We start from the raw sequence: 22,482 nt of genomic DNA, 5'->3' as shown, positions 1-22,482 counted from the left end.
GAAATTCAGGCCATGTTAAGGTAACCTTACCAAATTTCTTGATCTCCTCTTTAGTCTTGGCCTCCCACCAGACCAATGCTGCTCCATCCATTCTCAAAGAAGCCAACTGAATCTTTGTGGCATCATCATGCATATTTTGGATCCTCAAGTAAACTTCCAACTGCCTAATCCAGTTGTCAAGCTTTTCTGCATTCACTTCACCATTAAACATAGGTAATTCGAATTTTACATCAAGCTTCAAAAAAGGACTTTTTCCAGAGGATCTATGCTTATGAACAGAAGAAGACGAGGATGAAGAGGAAGAAGGTGAAGATGGGGGTGGTGGATCACCATTTCCTCCATGTCCTTTCTTGGAATGATCATCATCCTTCTTACCTCCTGAAGAGCCCTCTCCTTCATGTGGATGTTTGGACCCTTCTCCAACCAATTTCTCATTTCTTTCTTGGTACAATATCCTCAGCATTTCAGTGAGGTCCAAGAAAGCCTTTCTGAAGACTCTTTCTTCTTCTCTTGGATCTGTCTCTGTAGGAATTTCTCCTTCATGTTCAGACATCCTTGAAGCTTCTGCTGAGACTCTTGAGGGTGAAATTGAAGGTGGAGGTGATGGCTCTCTGGCCTTCCTTGACTAAGGATTCTCTCGTTCTCTAGTCAACTGTCCTTCCCCTCTTTTAAGTTTCAACCTGGTAAGCATCAATACTTTGCAAGACAGTTAGAAGATCTTTGCACAAAACCCTGAGCTCTGATACTAACTTGATCTGAATTTGAAACTACTTGAAATTTGTTTGCAAGGTATTCAATTCAGAATTAAACATGTTTAAAAGATTTCCATGTCTTGCAGAAAGAAAACACATGAAATTTGCAGCTGTTCATGACCCATTTAAGCATAGCAGAATTATTTCCTTTTACTATTTAACACATTAAAACGAATTCGATATGCAAAATAAATCAACCACAAATGCAAAAGAAGTTGATAAAGCAGTTCACCCCCTCCAGGGCTACGTCTGCTGGGTCCAAAGCTCCCAACCGGGCTTGTCCTTGTTTTTATTAAATGCTCAAATTGAAAATACAGCTGAATAGAAGCATCTACAGGAGAAATAGATGGTAAAAATGGATTCAGAACACTTGAATCCTTCAGGATTGACTATTGGATCACCTCCAATGGATACCTGCAACCCTATACAGTCTTCACAAAACTGGGCCCTGGTGGCTCCTAGAACTTTCACGGCTCCAAAACCTCTGCAAATGACCTCAGATGGCTGTAAGACCTGCACCAATGGCTTCAGAAGGTCGAAAATACCCAAAATCAAAAAAAAAAAATCATCCAAAACCGACTTTCCTAGCCAAAGTTATGGCCATTTAAAGTTTCTCCAGTTTGCCCCTAGAAAAACTCCAGCTAACTTTAGTTAACTCCAGTTAGCTCCGCCAATTATGGCGGGCCTGCCAAATTTGGCACTCCTGCCAAAATTCCGCCAACTTAACTGCAGTTACATTTAATGTTTGGTGATTGCCTCGGATTTCGTGCCCGGCAGAATATTCCTTTTTTAATTTTTTTTTGAAAAATTAAAATTTCTAATGTTATGGACAAATTCTTCTTTTTGCCATAACTTCCTCATACGGCGACCGTTTTTCGAACCGTTTGTGGCACCAGAATCGGAAAGACGAGCACTTTCCAGTCATTCAACTTTGAACCAGTTCTAAGCACTTAAAATTTTGAGCATTTTACGACACTTAGGACATGAGCACCTGATCAAGAAATATTCTCATTCTCCAATCATATGAGTTGAAGCCCCGCTATTAATGTACCAATCCTCTGCTGATGCAGAACTCGATAAGCAAGCAAACTCCTCTTCCATCCTGGAAGCTAATTCAAAAATATGTTGATCCCTACTGTTCTCCATGCCCTTTTTCTTTGCTTCCATCTTGCTTGAACCTTGCTCTGATACCATGTGAAAATATTCTGCAATAATTGATTTATTTCTCCTACTTATTTATAATAAGTTATTCACCAATATTTCAGTAAATATCAAAATAAATTCAGTTGCAAACTTCACAAATTAGGAACTGAAAAGGCAAGAGAAACATCAGCATATGAACAATCACATTGACACACTTATTTTTGGACAATCATCCCCGGAAAAACCCAATGTGGGAAAATCAATGCAGCAGATCTAAGGGTTCTTATTATTGGCAGTAAATATCTTAATACAATTCAGATGCCTTAGAGAAAAAAAAAACGGCAATCCACTCAGAGAAGATAACTGAGAATTCTCTCACACTGATTTTGGAGATTTTTCTTAGTCCCCAACTCCTCGATGACCCACTCCATAGTCTCTGCATGAGCCTACGCAGCCTCTGGCATGATTTCTACGTGGAGGATCCCTCTGACTGCGTCAACCTGGATTGTTGCTGCTTTTGCTGCTGAGAAATCGAGATTTCTCCTGCCAATCACCTACTGTGATTCCCGACATTGATCTCTGCTCATCCCCAACACTTCTGCGTCTATCTCCTCCTGTTTCTGCACTGACCCTCTGCGTCAATCTCCTTCAGTTGTTGTGTTGTCCCTTCTTGGACCAGTGTTGGCTCTATTATCCTTCTCTGTATATTCACTAGAACTGGAAATCACTTGCTTCCAGTACTGCCTCTGATCCCCACTGCTTGATCACTGGTTCAAATTCCTTAGCAAACCCTACCCAAGGAAAATCGAACTGACTGATCAACTCTCTGTGTTTCCAAATGAACCCTAAGCCTCCATCTTATACTTGTCCTATTGAGTCTTCAACCGCTGAGATTAAAACATGACTTGATCCGCCTTCTAGATCATTCTCACCCATATTTTGATTAATACCCATTAATATTTTAATTTCCCTAAGTTTAGACTTAAGAACTCCATTAAAAATATTAATTATTTTAATAAAATGCAATCTGGGTGGAATTTCACCAAACAGTTTCTGGGTTCATTAGAACTCACGTGCCTTAGCCTCTCCACCAATTTTCAAGGCTAGACTCTAGAGCACTTCCGATACTACCAAAAACTAACAGCCCTTTCATGAATAGTCATGTCCTTGGGGACATGTGTCTTCAATAACTATTTATTGTTTAATTAATCATTCATTTTTATAATTATTATTTATATTATTATATTCATAACACCGCCTGGTAGAGATGATGGGAGAAATTTTTTCTCCTATGGGGTTACCCACTTTTGGTGGGTAACATGATGACATATTCTTGTAATTATATTAGCCCTATTAACATTTGGATGGAAGAAGTATGAGGAAGAACAATTAGTCTTGGTATGCTTTGGGATTTATACTTCATGACCAAACTTTTGCCTTGATTCCTAAATTGAAGATGACCACCAGTCCTTTTGATGTCCGCACAATCTTTTATATATCCTTGTTTTGGATAATAACTAAACATAAGGGAAGATCTTGTGTCATGGATGAGTTTCTAAAGTGGTTGCATTGACTATTTGATTTCACCTAACATCCATACCTTTCATTTAGTTTCTAGGAGTAAGAAATTATAAGCTCATTTGATAGATAGCATAGTCTTGTGTGTTTATTAAATATTTATTGCTTTATTTGGATTGATATGGCATTACTTTCATGTACCTTTTATTTCCTAATTTAGTTGTCTTTACTAAATTCTTACATTTACTTTTTGGTCTTTTCCATTTAGCATGTTTTATTTCTAATAGTTGCCCAGGGTGGTAGATTCGTTTATTGCCTCTCATGGCTCCCAAGTTAGATGTTGCACATGTTACCTAGTGACTCCATGGCCTAATGAATAAGGACTTCTAGTCTACAAAACTAGGAGAATATGGAGTTCTTATACAATCTTGTGTGAGAGCACATGCCTCGTTGGAACCAGATGTTTCCTTTCAGGCAACCCCCTTAGAGAAACATTTGGTGTGATTTGTTGTTGCTTGGATGAGATTCCCTTATCAGTCTAGACCTACTATCCTACATTCCTCAATTCAATTCTTGTGCTCATCATGTTGGTTTGTGTAATTCAGACAGGTGTTCTAGTCTCAAAATGTGTCTATGAGACTAAGGAACGTGTTTTCTCCAATACCTAGAATTGGTTTTGTGAGAAATTACTTTGATTAGATTTAATTAAGAAGTTAATTAAATTTTCCTAACTCTAACTTAGGGAAATAAGCTCAATTAATCAATATTAATTGGGGTAAATCAATTTTCCTTTAGAGACTTCCTAAAGAGTCACTTGATGGGGTCAATATGATCTTAGTATCGATTGGGATTAGATCATGGTCGTTGATTCATCAATGGGATATTATAAGAGGAAATAAATGGGCATTTGGGGAGCATAAGGAGATACGAATTGCAGTGAGAGCAAGGGCACAGAGGCAGTGCAGGGGCATCAGTAGCATGGGTTTCAACAGAGATTGTCAGAGAGATTCTTCATAGAGATTTACAGGGAAATTAGGAGATCGATTTTCTACAAAGGGAGAATGATTTTCCAACAATGCAAGTTGTTCCAGCACTGATGCGAATTACCCAAACAGACAGTGTGAATTGCTTATAAATAAAAATTTCCGGAGCAAGGGAATTTGCACAAGAGATATCAATTTGCATATGAGGATCGATTTGCCAAAGGAAACAAATATTTTCCAGTGGAGGTCGTGATTATTTTCCCAGCTAGTGCAAATTGCCAAGAGGGACGAGTTTCTCAACTAAGCCACATGTGTGAGCCGAAATCAACTTCAGAGGGAGGTTGAATTGATTTTGGTGGGTTGAATAGCTTCCAGGAGGTCAAAAGAGTCTTGCAGGAGTGAAGAAATCATTTTGTTGGAGCTTTACCAGTGTCAGGCGGGCAGTTGTAATATTTTTGTTGAATAATAATAATTAAAACCCTCATCTGCTAAACTAGTTTTCCTTTCACAGTTTTTCCAGCAACATTTGTCAAAAACTTTAGTGTCCGTTATTTGTGTATGTGTATATTTTATCAATTCCTGTGGTTATTTACTTTTCAATGAAATTGGAGTGGTATTTTATTCAATGTTTGTCGTAATTTAATTGCAATTGACAAATAATCTGGAAAGATAGGAGAATAATAACCAGTGATTGCAACAATAATTAAAATTTCACACATCAGTCATTCACAGTTGTGAATCCATGCCCTTGATCTCAAATGTGCCAAATGACATTTCATGCTACTTCGATTAATGGTTGGTATGGTTTCATTGCTTAACTTCCTCATCTGAAAATGATGCTAATATTTCATCCTATTGTGTAGATGTAAGCATTAGGTGCATGCTTTATCACTTTGAGCTTAGTAAATATGTTACCTTGTTACTATTTCTAACCACCAGGACATAATTACTTTTGGATAAGTGTGCCATGAAGCTAGACCAATAGGTAGTAATGGGGAATTAGGTTGGTAGCTTGAAAATATCCCTTCCATACTTAACACTTTCCATTAAACACTTTTGACTTTCCATCTCATCCATTAGAGATAGAATTGCCCTAACATATGGTTAACTTGTCAAAGATCATCCAAAAGAAGGTTGTCAAGAAAGATAAAGACAAAATGCAAGACTCAAAAAGTCCAGTCAAGCCAAATAAAAGGCTAAAGAGGTGAAGAGCAAGATAAATTTAAGAAAAGAAAATACTTCATCATGGTCGCCCTTTCAAAGTCCTAAGAGCATAATGCTTATCTAAAGAAAGGGAGACTTAGAAAAATCCAAATTAAAAAAAATTAAAGGAAGGGGAAGTGCATGTAGGATGAAGTAGTAAAAGCTCCCTCTCATAAGGTTTTGCAAGTAAATTAGACTCCTAGCCATAGTTTAACTGGCTAGTTAGATCAAAATTACACCCTCAAAACTATTTATGACTTTGAAAGTTAATCCATAATACATATGTTTTCCTTACATCCCCTTCATGAAAAATAATAATATCATCCACCTACTTAATTTAGAGAGCTTGGAAAATATTTTTTGTTTTAGCCCAAAGACACGTAACAGAGGTAAGGTTATTCCCTTGGTTGATTCTTTGAGTAAATTGGTAACGTTGGGTAAGTTACATGTGATTAATTTATCATATCTATGTTGATGTCTAACCATTAGTTGAAGTTGGACGTGTTGTTGAACGTGTGGAACTAGGCATTATAAATCTTATTAACCCACATTTGTAAGTACATGGTGCTTCATCATCTTCAATGATCTACATCGACATTATTAGGAGCATTATTTCTAATGCACAAAGTTTTGCTAGCACATACAAGAGAATTTTTTCTCACCCATGTCCGCACATATATATGTAGAAAAAAAATTGATGTAAACGTGACAATTTGTCAAATGAACAGAAATAGCTCCAATTATTAGATTTATAGAAGTTTTGAAAGGGTTTTGACCTCTTTATTATGTAAATTGATCTTCTAGAAAGATGTAGAATACCTTATTATCTTTTGACGAGAAGCTACATGTGATCTTGTAGAAATGTAGTAAAATATTATCTTTTAACCAAAAACCACATGTATTCTCCCATGGTTTTCGGGAGAACATGGTATTGTAATTGATGGATTAGAGGCCTTCTTGTTCTATAAAATGAAAACACTACGTCGTTCGGTAAGATTTGGGAGATAATAACATTTTGTTTTTCCAATGATGCAACGTGGCTCTTGTCTTTGTTATTCCTTAGTGTTTTTTAATCAAGATATTGCACAGAAATATTCCTTTCATGTGGCCTAGTCTGTACAAAGACATTTGGGTAAAAATTGTCTTGCTTAGATAGGATTTTTTGAATACTTGAGAAGAATATCTCAAATTTCTTCTCAATATTCATATTTTATTTATGCAATGTTTTTTCTCTTTTTTCCAGTATAGTTAAATCACTGATTCATTTTTAACCCTCTTGAAAGGAAATTTTTATGTTGTGTTTCAAATTGATGATCATATCTCTTCTCAATATTCATATTTTATTTATACAATGTTTTTTCTTTCTTTCTTTTTTTACTCATCTGGCTAAATTACTTGGACAATGACTAGACTACCACATCATCACCAAAGGTCTACATTAGTTTTTGTGTACACTCATCATCATACAAGCATCATTGTATTTATTGTATAGGTATATTGGCACAAGTATGATGGGAGTCTTGTCTTTGATGTATTTTTGCTTACACATTGAGAATTTATCTAGTGTATTTGTAAAGTAGTGTGCCACGTTCATGGGTGTGAACACAAGTAGTCACCACTCTCTCTCATTACATTTTTACAAGCTTCTAGGAAGTGATTTGACCATTTTTTCATGACTATTTACTTCTAGAGCTTCTAGAAAGGGCAACCAAATTCAAGGCAAATATCTTTTGATAGTGTTCAGAATTTTTTCAGATCAATGCCATTGGATGGAAATTGACTGCGAGAATTTTGAAATTGGGTCATAATGAAAAAATGGATAAAAATAAACCACGTTACACATGTGGACAAAAGTTGGCTGGGAAACCTTTTGTATTGAACACATTGTATTCTTTAAGCACATGGATTGTAATTGATGGTTTAAAGGCCTCTTTCTCCTACAAAAGGAAGGCTCTCTCACCCATTTCACTCATCAGAGATAATTGATGAAATTTGTATCAAATACTTTTGAGTTATATTTTCTTTATTTTCTTATGTTTTCTTTGTTCAAGGGTTTGCTACAGACTTCTATTGCTGCATAATCCTAAAGTGAATTTAGCATCAAGGTAGAGCTCTTCAAGAGGTATCATGAATACTACCTTTTACCTTTATATAATTTTCAATTTATGGAATTATTAGATCTAGATATCCTTGGGATCTTTCTTTTTAATTCAATGATTTGTTGATTTCTTGTTCTCAATATTGGTTAGTTTTCCATCTATGAATTAATGCTTCATGTGGAGTAGGTGGTAGTTGAATCTACAAACTTGGACCACCTTGTCTATACCTCAAGGTATTAAAGAACTCAAGCTTGAGGAAGAGAAACATCAAGGGAAGGAATGCATCTCACATTAAATTTTAAAAATAAGCTAAATCTTTCAAATTTCCAATCAAAAGTTTCTTCTTTCACTTATTTATATTTGAGCAAGTTTATGACATTTAAATTTCAAACTTTTATAAATAACTTTTTATTTTAAACTAGTAAACATAAGGTTTAAATTTCAAACGAGCTGAGTCATCTATTTCAAGTTAATCATGCCTAAATTTTAATCACATTTTTATTAGCTTGAAAGAGTAAATCAAGTTGATCTAAAGGTGTTTTATTTCTAAATCTTCTGAAGATAGATCAGCTAACTTTAACTTCTTAAAACTCACATTTTAGAGAATAGAATTAATTAAAAAAATCAGAAATATGATCAAGTGGATGGTATGTGATTGAATGGTGGTTCCAATTTACCTAAATAATGTTGTTGGTCTCTTAAAATTAACTCAGAACTAAATTTTCTTTGTTGTCCCAGTCAAAACAGTAAATAAAAATTAATGGCGATAGACAGATTCAGATGATAAAGTGCAACTTTAATGGCTCATGGTGAATACAATGGCTATTTTAAATACTGCAAATTTATTACAAAACTATGTCATTTACAATTCTGCTAATTTATTGCAAATTAATGTGTTGAATTTTATATTTTTATGGCGTGCAATTTATGGACATAAAAACAAACATTTCTGCATATAATATGGAGTATAATTGAACATTTAGGTTAAATTTATTTGTTATACTCCACAACCAGCAGGGGACATTATATTGTTTTAAGAGACAAATCTAATGATAAATGTGCATGCTTAACACACATAAATCAGTGATTTTTATTGTTGTTACACTGAATTTTTTTATTTCAGCTAGCATTCTAAGTCATGATGATGAGATTTACTTGAAGATTGATCATGCCAATATTATCACATTAAATTACTGCAAATTGTGAAATGGATCTTGATACATGTTATGATAAATTAGGGATGATTGAAGAGATTTATATTTACATGTCCATGGTTCATGCGATTTATCTTTTCCCTTATGGTATATATACATAATCTCAAATCTCATTGTGGTAGTCTTTTATGTTGAAATTTTGAGCAATAAATTCTTTGTTATGTTATATATGTCTTATGAGCTTGGATTTTAACAGATAATTGGATCACACTCACCATGTTAAGTTTCAAATATCTTTAGTTTGGGCATTGAACGCCTCACACAAAGTTCACATTTGAACCAAGCATAATCTCCAATCTTACCAACTTCTCTTCCTTGAAAGTTCTCTACCATTGCTTCTAAAACTACCCCATTCACTAAAACTACCCCATTCACCCAAATCGGGTGAACTTAGGTTAGCATTATTACCATTCAAGTAGATAGTCCAAAAGAAACTCAAATAGGTACCAAACACATGCAATCAAGAAAACACACATTGTTCTTATAAAGAAAGGTTTTAATTAGAGAGTTTACAGTATGTAAAGATTTATAATAGCAATAAAAAAACTATTCCAGAATCTGTCATAGACAAGTGTAAAATTAGGGATATTCAATAAATAAACAAGAGACTAAATCACAACAATTTTCAATGACTAAAAACACATATAACAACAATAGAAACCCTAGATGTCAGCTCTAATTAATGGCTGAAAAATGCATGTAAAATTATATTTTTAACTTCTCCAATTATATGCATGCAAACCTTAACTGCCCACCAACCACTGCGCAACTCTGATGTTGCATCTGTGTTGTTGTTGACACTCCTATACTGCTGCCAACACTACATTTGCACTGCAGCTCCCTCTCAACTGTTGTTGTTGCTACTGCAACTACTGTAACTGAGAAGCATCATAAATACTGAATCATCTGTTGCTATTACATTTGTCTCCTGAGTCCTGAATGCTACTAGCCCCTGCACTGTCTACTAAGGAATCTGCGTTGCTGCTGACTCTGCTATTGAGCTTACTGCTTTGCTGCCAACATTGCACTGCACTACTCAGCATTTGACTGCCACTAGTCTACAACTATTACTCTGGAATCTGACTGCATCACTGACACTAATCCATCTTGCTACTGAATACAGTGGGCCCCTCTAGCAAAGTAATGATCCATGAGGAGGACACCTCACTGGACCCTGCCCAAATCCGCAACTCTGGGACTGTAGTTCCATATCGTCCCACCTCACTCCTAGACATATAGTTGCTATCATGGCAAAGTCTTCCTCCAAACCGAAGGACAACTTATTTGTCTCTGCAGAGATTGTCACCTAGTCTTAATTCTCCTGCTTGTATTTCTTCTTGAGAGGACACTACATAATGTAGTGGCCAAGCTCGCCACACTTGAAGCACTTGACCTTAGATAGGTTTTTCTTCTTCTTTTCCCCTATCCCTAACTAGGTCCCTTTGATGCAAGGGCAATATTCTCCTCTTCCTTCTCACCTTTCGTGCCCTTATTGTTGCTTCTGCTAATGGTGCTCTTTGTTAGAGCTTGCCTCAACTCCTCCTGCCATAGATTGGACGACATCCTATCCCATCCAGGCAATGTGTCTCTGCCCAAGATATTTTGGACATGTTGACCCTGCTGCCTACACCTACCTACAAGTCAGTGAGAAAAGGCTTCAACCCCACAAGGTGTGGTTGGTGGAAGGGAACTAAGAGAAAGGACTATCAGACTAAATCCCCTCTCTCTCTGTTTAAGCTATCTCCTAGGTTAGCTATGGGGGGTGGTCCGTAATATGGAAAACTAAGAAAAAAGAAATGTGAGGTTTTAAGAGAGATGTTAAAGTGAAAGTGGATTACTTTTAAGAATTATGAGCAATAAAGATCATTAACATATTAAAACCATAAAACCAGTGCCTTAAGATAAATTGCTCAACGGGAATGAAAGATATATTTGCTCAAAACAAAAGTAGAATACTTCAAAAAATGAAAGCAAAGCAATCCTAAAATAGAAACAAAGATGTTAACACAATAATCGATACAAGATATAAGATGCTTTTACTATATAATCAATGTGTAAATCAAAGCATATAGAAATACCTTGCAAAAGGAAAAGCAATTAGTGTTCTACTTGCAAAAGGAAAATGAAACAATGCTTGCCAACATAAAATATTCAATAATGATAAGTAAAATGGATAATTGCAAGTGAAATCATCAGATGTATTAGCATGAGATGCACCTATACTAGATTTGAATGCAATTATTCTTTGTCACTTTTAATCTAAATGAGAAATCCTTCTCTTGAGCTTTTACCAAAGGGTAAAAATTGGGGTGACTGTAAGAAAGAGGGGGTGAGGGCACGTAGGCGTCATTAAATATACCCGTCCTCTGAGTCTTACGAGTCAGCGTGTGCCTTCGTTCCTACAAAGGGACAAGCCACCTTCATAACTACAAGGTCACAACGCTTTTACCTTACTTCGTACCAGATGGAAGAACTTTCCAAGAAAGTATTTTTCCCTATACTTTCTATCAATCAAGCTTATGCGTGGAGATTAATTTTAGTGAAGGCTTGGGGCCTGGCTTGGAAGTCTTCTTATACTAAAATGCCTAGATGAAATGCATGAGTGAGTGCTATTGCTTCCAAAAACGTATTGATATTAGTGCTCAAAATAAAAGACAATGCTCAAATAAACAATACAGTATCTTTCAATGGATAGGGAAAGTGAAACAATTAGCTCAATGTAGCTCCACAAGTTCCAAATATGTTGTTTTGCAAGTAAATGAAATCAATGCCAAATTGCTTCAATGGATTGACACAAGAAAGACCTAACAATAATGATAATGCCACATAATATAAATTGACAATGATAAAGCAATGTGCTCAAGAGACTTGTGAAACCAGAGTAGATGGATAAATTAAACTAGTTTATGCTTGCCCAATAAATATAAAAAAATTGCTTGCATCTAAAGAAAAATTGCATGTGTTGTAGTAGATTACCCCATACAAGTATTCAAGAAATGGAAATGGAAAACATAAACCAATCTCAAATGTATGCTAAAATGAGAATGGATGTGAGTGTTATGTTAAGAAACTAATCATGCACAAATGAGCTTAGCAATGAGATTAACAAAGAAAATTGGAGTAACTAAACTAAGAGATTAGTCCACCCACAAGCAATGATCCTCCCTCTAAATGGGGAGAAAGGATACCATGGGAAAAATCCCAAGCTCCCTCACAAGAAAAAATAATCTTTTTATTAGAGATTGGTTACAAAGAGAGAAAAGAAAGCCTTTTGAGAAGACTTCCCAAGGAAACCAAAGGAGTCTTTTACAACATGCCACTTCCAAGGGCTAGATCTCTTCAAGTAACAACTACAGGAGAGTCTTTGACAAAATCTGAAAATACAAGAAACAAATTTGCAGCAATCAAATCAGCCACAAAGAGAGTTGTATTCAGCGCTAAGGAGAGAGGCTAACCCTCCTCTAGCCCACAGCGTAGTGAGAGAAGGATGTTGTCCTCAAAGTAGAACTCGACCTTTCAAGAAATGATGCCTCAAATACTCACAACCTCTTGGAATTTTCGTCTCAAAATGCTCCAAAGGTCCTGCAAATAACTTGTTAAATGTCTCAAATGAAAACTCCCTCACGCTGCCACAAGGATTGAATTAGTAAATCTGATCAAAAGGGGCTGCAAAACAGATCCAAAATGAGTGGAAAGATGACATGAAAGAGTCAAAATGATAATCTACAATTAGTGTACAAGAACTAGATCAAGACATGCAAGTAGAACTCCATACTTGTCTAGTTAAAACCATGTTCTAGGTAGTAAATAAAATCCTTGAAAGCACAAGATATTGATCAAGAAAAATATTGAATTTAAATTTATGTGATTTTAGTAGGTTAGAGGAAATGAAACTCCCTCTTTCAAAATCGTTTAATGAGATCCTTGAAGCAAACCAATTGGGTCCTTTTATTCTTGATCTTAGGAGTTAGTTCGTCTATTGGAGAGTTACCCCGCACCCAAGTAAATCCTTCAACCAAATCTAAAGCTCTCTACATACTTGGAAAAAGATGTCAGCAATCATAAAGGAATTAGATTATACAATGGAGGAGAAGACTAGAGATTTCACCAAAAATCTTCTAGTGCTCCTCTTCCAAGAGTATTTCTCTAACCCAAAAACCATACAAGATAGCTTGCATATGTTAATCCAAACAAGTGGCAAAATGATAACTATCATAATCCACATACATGTAGAATGTAAAACACAACAATTGAAATAACATCACTTCAAGCAATGGAAAGAGAACACTAACACAACAGTACCCCAGAGTCTCTTTAGTATATGAAAATGAATACAAAATCCAGTAGAGTCTTCGTAAACCCAATAGCTCATTTTAAAGATACAATATGAGAGACCATGGCTCCATTATATAGAGAGTTGGGAGCAAATCCCAATGTAGAGTGATTAAACAAGTGGCATGAGGTGATAATCACAAAGAGAAATTTGAATTTGTTGAATGGAGCTCCAATGCCAAGACTAAAAATTGAATTCTGGCAAGTGGACATCATTTTCCTCTTCTCTTATGTGCCAAATTTGAATTTTATGATGGAATGACAAGTGTATATGGGTGGTAACCCATGTGGGCAGAATTTCTCACAAAAATCTCCACCAAATATTCTCATTTAATGCCAAAAATTTGGTTTTATTTGAGCACATCATTTCCTTGATTTTAGAAGTCCACATCACCTTGGAACTTCACTTTAACTCCCCCATAAGTTTCCACCTCATTTCAACAACATTTAGCATGTGCGGATATTTATTTTCTCCATTTATTTAATTTTTGGCTTAATTAATTGTCAGATTTCCCACTAAACTTAGGAAAAGTGGGTTTTGAGCGTTCAAAACATATTTTTAACCTCTCAAAGTGTATCATAGTAGAAAGTTGAGGGTGAGAGGTGCAAATTTCATTACTCATACTCCATACAACTTCTCTAGACATCACTTATTACATTACAAATACAATTTTTATTGCAATTTCCGCAGTGCGGAAAATCTAAAAAATTAAAAAATGACTACCTAGACCTAACCAAATTCCACGAAATTTTTTGTGTGATCTAGTATGGTAATATACATCGATTCTAGACACTAAGATGTGTTAGGAGCTCAACCTTCAAACTGTCACCCCGGCTTTGAGGTAAAAAGTGAGTGAAAAAACCCAGAAAATTATCCGCCTCTGAAAAAATGGATAATTAACTGGATAAAAAAAACACTCCAAGGTGTACGCATTTTATGATCGAGTCCCAACATCATAGGCCTGTTACAGACTCAAAACTCATCATTACTAGTATCACTTATTACAATTCCCCGCAGGGTGTGGAATTTGGGTACAAGAAAAATGATAAGAAAATAGAAGTAGAATTAAAAAACTCTATTGATTGATGATATCTGATGGTACAAGTGTCCTCTAGATCATCCTTTAGCATGGAGCCTTCATATAATCATCAGGTGCCACTCCAGTGGTCAACAGGACAAACACTTGATAGGCTTCTTCGCGCTCAGATTGCTGGGAAAATGATACTAAGATGTAAAAACTGGCAATTCAGAAAATACTGTAAGATAAAGAATAAATGAATTAATTAAATTATAATTTTTTTGAGTTGAATTGCAGGCCGGAACCCTCGAAATTTAACAAAACAATACTTGAATCATGATCAGGCTATTTACCTGCTCGCAAATAATAAAAGCTTATCTTCCTTCCTTCTTTAGCTCTCACGAATATATGTAGGGCTCTGCTATCAACATTGGCCTCTCGCGGCATACACGATACAGTTTGTTTGTTTTAAAATTAAAATCACCGACTGCCCTTCACACCTAAACAGGCAAAAAAAACATATCATGGCATTCCATGTTAATGGCATTGTAATACCTGGTGGCAAACAATAATGCAAGAACTTGCTTGACTTGGCGGATTTTATAACAATATGTGGATCGTCCGGATGTAGCATTCTCAGCTCCTTTTGGACATGCAGATACAATGGCTTCCTGTTTTTCGCAGCAAAAGGCTGAGACGGCCATAATGGTTCGGCAATCACCAATATTGGCCATGTAAAGCATACGGTCAGGGATTATAAGTCCCACTGCGCAGATGTGAAACTTGTATCAATAAATTAATCACAACGTAAATTCTATTGTTATAAACAAATGACATTCTAATTTCTAAAGGTAAATGGACAAAGATAGTTCGATATGGTCATGACTTACTTCCGATGTGCTCATTATGTCGATTATTTCGCACAAACCACCATGGCCTCTGGTCCACCATGGCCTTCGTAAACACCAATGTCTTCGTAAACACCGATGTAAGTGCCGAAGGAAAAAATCATAACCTGGCTTTGGTCCTCTGTCAATGAATTCGCCCGAGAAACTACCATTGAGTAGACACCAAAAGCATGCCCTTTCAAATATCAGTGCCATTTCAGGCTTTTAAATGCAGGCCCTTTTCAAATTTGGGTGTCATTTCAGGCTTTTTGTTTTGAAAGAGCGCAGGTATGATGTTGGAGCTGCCTCCCGGAAGTCAGCAATGGAGCTGGTGCCGTGTCCTTCAAGCTGGTAGGAAAAAGGGAACCCTCATCCATGAGTAGATGTGGTTTGTTTTATTGGATGAGTAGATGTGGTTTGTTTTATTGTCTCTGGGCATTTCCCAACCAAAACCTTTTTTTTTTTTGAAAAAATGAAAAAGTATTGGAATTTTAGGAATTTAAATATGTTATATTAGAGAAGAATATTATGGGAAAAGTCATGGCTAGTCAAAATTCTAACTCCGAAAATTCCTGGTAATTTGATTGGGTCAAAATGTTTATGGAACAAGACATTACAACATCTCTTCCATACTGAGCTGGAGAGTATCTCTCGACACAAAAATGTCCAACTTGCTTGTCACAATCGTTTTTGCAACTTACGAGATTTACGATAATCAAGGCAGGTTTCTGAAATATAAAACAAGAAGAATTCCAAGTTCGTTTTAAATGTAAAACCAGAGAATCTGAAGTCTGATTTGACTTCCTTTTTGGCAGATTGGCAGTTCTTCACCCTGCATTCTGCTGAACTGTTCCTAACGATTTTTAGGACTGAACATGCATTTAAGTTTCACTATTATTACATGGGAAATTTGTTAATCCTAGATTCTTCCACCCTCTGAGACATTCGAAAGATTGATTAACAAAAATGTGCACCCTGTAGACAATGAATTGTTTTGCTTCTTTTCTTGCTGCTCATTTTCTCTGACATTAGGATCTTTGATTAAAATCTTTTAAGTTTTGGAATCACAAGATTTTTTCCTCTTTTGCTAAGTTCTATTAGTTATGGATGATTAAATGCTTTCAAGCAACAAAAATTTTATGAAAATTAATTCAATATAAAAATCTATGAAAAACCTCGTGGAATTCACCCAAGGGCTAAAGGTGTAAAAGGCTCGTGAGCTTTTCCACTATCAAAAAGACAATATGTGGCTTTCTTTCTCTCTTTTTTTGTTTCCTAAAGAAAAAGCTTTAAAAGAGTGAAAAACAGACAACACAACAAAGGCAAAAAAAACATGAAATAAGAAGATGAGATAAAGGAATAAACCTGCCCATCTGAGCCAAATGCAGTGTACACTGTCCGGCCTTTCTCTTCGTTGCCACCACATTTACGGATTGCAGCACTAAGAAAGGTATTTCTGGTTGCTGCTCGTCCTGTTAGTATTACGAGTTATTATCTAGAATGAAATAATGAAGCTACAATATCTCTTTCAGCATATAACTAGTACCAATTCCAGGCATACTACACAGAAACTCTAGCGAACCTTAAATACTTCTCAAAATATGCAAAACAGTAGTCTGCGTATATGCCAGAGCCTTGAGAGTATATTAAATCAGTAAACGTGTGCAAATCAAAAGAAAAAGTTCTAATCCAACCAATGACGATAAGTCTTCTACATGTATAAATATACCAATTATAATAGTCTGACTCTTCATACACCTTGAAAAGTTATCAATTGATATACTGCAGAAAGCTTCCTCGTAAATCATTGTGGCAAGGATTTACAACCAATGGTTGTTAGGTGTATAATTGTATTTATCTATCGTAAAATCTAATTACAATAAAAGAGGTTTGGTAAACAAATATTTTCTATGTTACAGCGATGTCTTTATATACTTTTGTAATAAGTTACGGATGAGCTAGGAGTTGTGTCAACAATTCTGTCTATGCAAACTTCCCTATCAAAGTCAATCAGTGAGTCTATAGAGATAAGCAAAATTTGCAGAGGTTGGTTGTTCTAACTGAGTCTTGTTAATACGCAAAATGAATTTCTTCAAAATTCATATTGGGCATTCAACAGGGATGGTTACTATGATACATTTCAGGGCAAAATAAACATCGCAGAGTTCACCATTCGGCACTGACACTTCCTGAGTCCTAAGTCAGCCTTGACACACTGTTGCAAGCTTTTTGTTGCTAAAGGGTTAAGGATTTGGAAAGTTTTTGGCAATTGGTTCATTGCAGGGACAACCAGAGGGAAATCACTCTCACATCATAACACAGACAAAGTATCCTAGCATATTCAGTAATATTTTGAGCAGGGTCCTCCAGCTCTACTTTAGCCAAGCTTCCCTATGCATACAGTTGATATGCAATTGTATAAGGGCTCTTCTGGAGTACTCACATTCATTTTTTGAGTCATCAATGTTTGGATATGTTGCCTCAAAATCTAGCAGGTGTTGTGAGAGGGCTCACAAGACAAGAACTAGACCCGGCGACAACAATGTCACCACAACACCCCACCCCCTACTCTTTAGTGGAGTTTCACCACAACACCCCACCCCCTACTCTTTAGTGGAGTTTCACCACAAGGGAGGTTTCCCAGTATTGATCACCTAATATATATTCTAAGGCAATAGTTCAAAGGTGACAGTTGGGATAAGTTCAAGAAGGGCACTCAGACTAAGAAAAAGGATCAATCAAATGAAACAAGAAATTGTGTACTCTCTAAGAAACCTATCAAGGGTACTTATAGACTAGGGTTTGAGGAATACGCAACAAGAATGGCTCACACAGGGATAAAAGACCAAGAAAAGGCTCGTGAAAAATAGGTATGATTAACAGAGGAGCCACAAGCCAACCCATAAGTTGAAGCCTTGATGTTAAACTAGGGTTTCTTAGGGAAAATTTGCGTAGGGTTACTGACATCAGCCCCAGGGAGGCTAATCCAATTATGGAAAAGGGTAGATTTTGATGCTATGAGGTTCAGTCCACAAGATAAGTCTCATAACAAGCTAATGACTTGGCCCTAGTTGAACGAGGCTCTATGCCCTAGCCCTAACAGCTTTCCTTTAAGGGTTGAAATTGCTAGAAAGAGAGAAATTGGTAAGGTAGAAATGATGTTTGATCATCTATGTGGAAGTCAGTGCCTACTTCTTGGGTGATGGAGTCTAAGGGAAAAATCACTATGGAGATATCAAACCCTAGAAGGGAGTAAGGGGGGGGACCCTAGATTTCCACTCTTTAAGGGGATAAAATCAAGAGAAAAGATCTCAAGGAGGTTCTCAAGGGATGTTCAAGATTCTCTAGTTAAAACATACAATATGTCACCAAATTTTGTATAAAGATATGCAATTGAACAAGAACATAGAAAACCTTAGCAAATATATTGTATGCATTAAAAGATATTCAACAAAAACACTCACAAGATATCCATGAACAATCCTTCATTATCCCAAAGTGACATCTCCACAACAAGGACTAGTCTCCAATAGCAAAATATCAACAAGAGTAGAAGGCTACAAGAGCTAGGCTGAAATCTCTAAGGAGGCCGAAATAATCCACAAGTGATGATGAAAAGAAATGAATGAGGTGACCTCTACTTATATGAGGTCTACCTTATCTAGTTTTAACCTATAAAGCCCCTAAATAAGTTTGATGATGAGTAAACATAAAATAATCCTTGGGTTACTAGCTCAATGTAAAAACATGCCCTAAAAGACCCACATGTGTGAGCCATAAGCCTCTAAATGATGATGTCATGCCTTTTTGGGCTTTAAATGTGATGTGACGGTGAGTATAAGGCTGAAGGTGCTTCCATGTGTCATGATCATCCATCATTGGAGTATCCCTCAAATCCAACTTCAAAGCAGCTCCAAGGGTCCGAAATCTAGCCAAGGTGTCACCATGTCATATCCATGAATGGCCAATGCAATGCCTCCTCTGTTGATTTGGGGTAGCATCGGATGTGCTCTAGGCCTCAAATTTTGCAGGGAGGCTTGGGCACATGTATTCCAAAGAACGCAGAAAGTGTTTTTGGGAAATTCCACCGAGAGACAATTTTATTAAAATAATTAATATTTTTGAATGGTACCCTAAGTCTAAACTTAGGAAATTAAAAATATTAATGGGTATTATTCTAATTGTGGGTGTAACTTCTAGAAGAAGACAAGGATCAAGCTAAAATGATCGTAGCTATTGATTAGATTTTAATCTGGGCCATTGAATGTCAATGAGAAAATTATTTGAGGGAGTTTGAGGGTAATTTGGAAAATACACCGAGAAATCAAGAGATTGAATTTCTGAAGTGAGAAGCTCTCAGGAGGAAATTTTGATCGAGTAGATTTCTTACAGTGGGGGGCAGTGCATATCTAGAAGAAGGAAGTTTTCCTGGGCCGGAGAGTAAGCGACAGAGAGAGGGCAGAACGACGTCCAGAGAGAGGCAGACGTCGACCCACACAGAGCTGACGCAGTTGCAGCGCAGGCCTTAGAGGGAAATTGAATTCCTACTGAGGAAATCGAGTTTCAGTAGCTGAGAGCTGGGGTGTCAGACCGGGAGGCAGAGATTCGGATTTTCCAACCAACAGAGGGTCCAGAGAATGAGCAACGTGATACCCGGCAGGGGTGACGCAAGAACTGCATGGGAGTGACGCAGTTCTACACATAGGGTACGCAGAGGGTCTAGTTCAGTGTGAACAGTCATAGATTTCCCTAGTGACAGGGTGAGAGCACTTCACCATTTGTTTTGTCCAGTTTCTCTCTTTATCGGATTGCTAGTTGAGCATCCAAGAATTGTACTCAGATTTACTAGTGCATAATAATAAAACCCTCAGAATTGCTGCACCGATTTTCCCGCATTAGGTTTTTCCGGGGACATTTTTCCAAAAATAACGGTGCCATTATGTTGTATTTTCTTTCTTGATCAGTCTCTTGTTTCTGCATATAATTTAATTAAGTGAAGGCTACAGTAGTATTTACTTCGATATTTACTGTAGCAAACAATAAATAACTTGTATGGATTAACAAGTACGAGAACTAACATCAAGTTGCTGTAGTAGGAATTTTTGTTGAGGAATTTTCACATGGTATCAGAGCTACAGGTGAAGTAAGAAGAGCAGAGCCGGTAGATCCAGCACTGAGCAGAAGAGGGAAATCAAAAAGCTGCAAGAGACAACAGTTCAAAACCTTAGAGGGTTTGCGCAGTTCTTGTTGATTTGGGGTAGCATCGGATGTGCTCTAGCTATGAAAATTGGTGGAGAGGCTAAAGCGCATGAGATCTCCAAGACCCATAAATGGTTTGGATAGATTGTGCCCAGTTTGGGAGATATTAAAATAATTAATATTTTTAATGGGAAAATAAAATATTAATGGGTATTAAAATAAAACTGGGTTAGAAAGTTCCAAAAGTCATGGATAAAGCCAAATCTAATCTTAGCCATTGATTAGAGATTTAATCTCGGCCGCTGAAGGACCAACGATAAAAGTATAAGAGGAGGCTTGAGGGTCACTTGGAGAACACACCAAAGTGATCAGTCATTCATTTTGTTAGAGCGGGGTTGCTAAGCAAAAGCGAATCAATGATCAGCAGTGAGGGGCAGTGAGTACTGGACAGAGAGGCAGAGACAGTACTAAGAGACCAGCGCAGAAGTAGGGAGAGCGAGAGAAGTGGCCAGTTCAAGCCACGCAGAGCCCAGCAAAGACAACGTAGAGGCCAGAGGGATTGCGTCATCCACACAGAGGCTTCTAGAGTGACGCAAAGGGTCCCAGAGGCCACACAATGCCTCAGAGGGCCGACGCAGAGGGTTCTCGGGCTAACGCCGGTTAGCAGGAGGCTGACGCGGAGGCCAAAAGGGCCAGCGCTGAGCTCCAGAGTCACTGGAGAGGGTTTCATGGGACAGGTTTTCTGAATACCTGTTTCCGAATATAGAGGTAATGCTGCCATGTATTTTTCTCTGTCGGGTGAGATGATTAGGCACCTAGTTATACTCAAGGAAATATTGCATAATAATAAACCCTCAGAATAGCTGCACTGGTTTTCCCGCATTGGGTTTTTCCGAGGATGAGTTGTGCAAAAATAATGGTGTCACTTGTGTGTTTGTTTTCTTTCAGCTGATGATCTGTAGATGTTGTGACTGTATTGTGTTTATTTCGGTATTTAAATGTTTTAAATAACTGGTTCAAAATTTACAAGTAGAAGAAATAAACCAGCAGAATACAGATTAATTTTCTAACCAATAGACTTAGAAAATTCAACAGTTCTTAGTCGGAGGGCTGACATTTCGAGGCAGTCTCTCTCCAAGTGAGACGACGGAAAGGACTTCCAGTTCAATTTTGTGTTGGGGCAGAGGGCGAAGCGTTGAAGCCTCAGTGTGAGAAGAGCTAGTGGGACGCAGATTTTTCTGCAAGCAATTTGTTGGGTAGAAAATCGTCAAAAGAAAGAGGTGAATTACGGCTGAGGGAATTTCTTCATTAGAGAATTCCTAACCAAGGAATTCGAATTCTCTAGAGCTACGCAGCAACAAGGTGCGGCAGTTTTACTAACGCTAGCAGGGAGTGCATAAGCTAGCCCAGCGGTAGCACAGAAGAGAGAGGAGGTCATTTGACTTTCTATTTTTGGCAGAAATGGCAACCAGTGGCTTGAGGGATCAGGACAAGTTGGATGGAGCATCCAACGACGTCAGATGGAAGGCAAGAATGTCGTTCCTTCTAGATGAGCATGCCCTCAAGACATATGTCAGCAGCGTGGTGGATGTGCCTGCAGATCCAGATCTACTAAAGAAGTACAGATCAGAAATGGCGAAGGCCAAGAGGATGATCCTTGATGGAGTAAAGGATCATGTAGTATGTCATGTCACTAGCAGAAGAACTACTAAGGAGATGTGGGATGCCTTGGCTATGTTATATTAGGGATCTTTTGAGCAACGAAAGATGTACTTGGAGCAAAAGCTGAGATCTGTTCAAACGCAAAAGGGAGAGCGTGTGCATCCATTCCTCACGAAGCTAAAGGAGACCCGTGATGAATTGTCTGCTATGGGTAATACACCTCAAGATTCAGAGTTGGTTAGACTGATCCTTAATCCTGTCTTAGATGAGTGGTAAGTCTTTGTCCAAAGTATCCAAGCTAGAGCATATCAGAGTGTTGACCACTACATGTCAACAACCCATAGTAGTACACCCCCTTTTTCGCAAAAGGGATAATGCCTGATCAGTGTGTTCGTGCCGTCCAACTATTATCATCAACTTGATCATCATCTTATAATGTATATCCAGTCTGCATGTGTATAATGTAAATAA

The 22,482-nt window shown here is 37.2% G+C and overlaps 1 protein-coding gene across 1 annotated transcript in view; it reads right to left on the bottom strand.

Annotated features, from left to right (window-relative positions):
• TL29 (ascorbate peroxidase 4) overlaps window positions 1–22,482 on the bottom strand; it is a 362,477-nt gene that overhangs the window by 111,182 nt on the left and 228,813 nt on the right. Inside the window, exon 8 of the mRNA XM_089460247.1 lies at window positions 16,516–16,622. Coding sequence (XP_089316373.1) covers window positions 16,516–16,622 — 107 coding nt within the window. The remainder of the gene's footprint in view (window positions 1–16,515; window positions 16,623–22,482) is intronic.

The sequence above is a fragment of the Pinus tabuliformis genome, chromosome 7 (assembly GCF_031772625.1).
Source record: "Pinus tabuliformis cultivar Carrire ecotype Pingquan chromosome 7, CPIR1, whole genome shotgun sequence".
Classification (NCBI taxonomy): domain Eukaryota; kingdom Viridiplantae; phylum Streptophyta; class Pinopsida; order Pinales; family Pinaceae; genus Pinus; species Pinus tabuliformis.
This window is presented reverse-complemented; position numbering and strand designations above follow the sequence as displayed.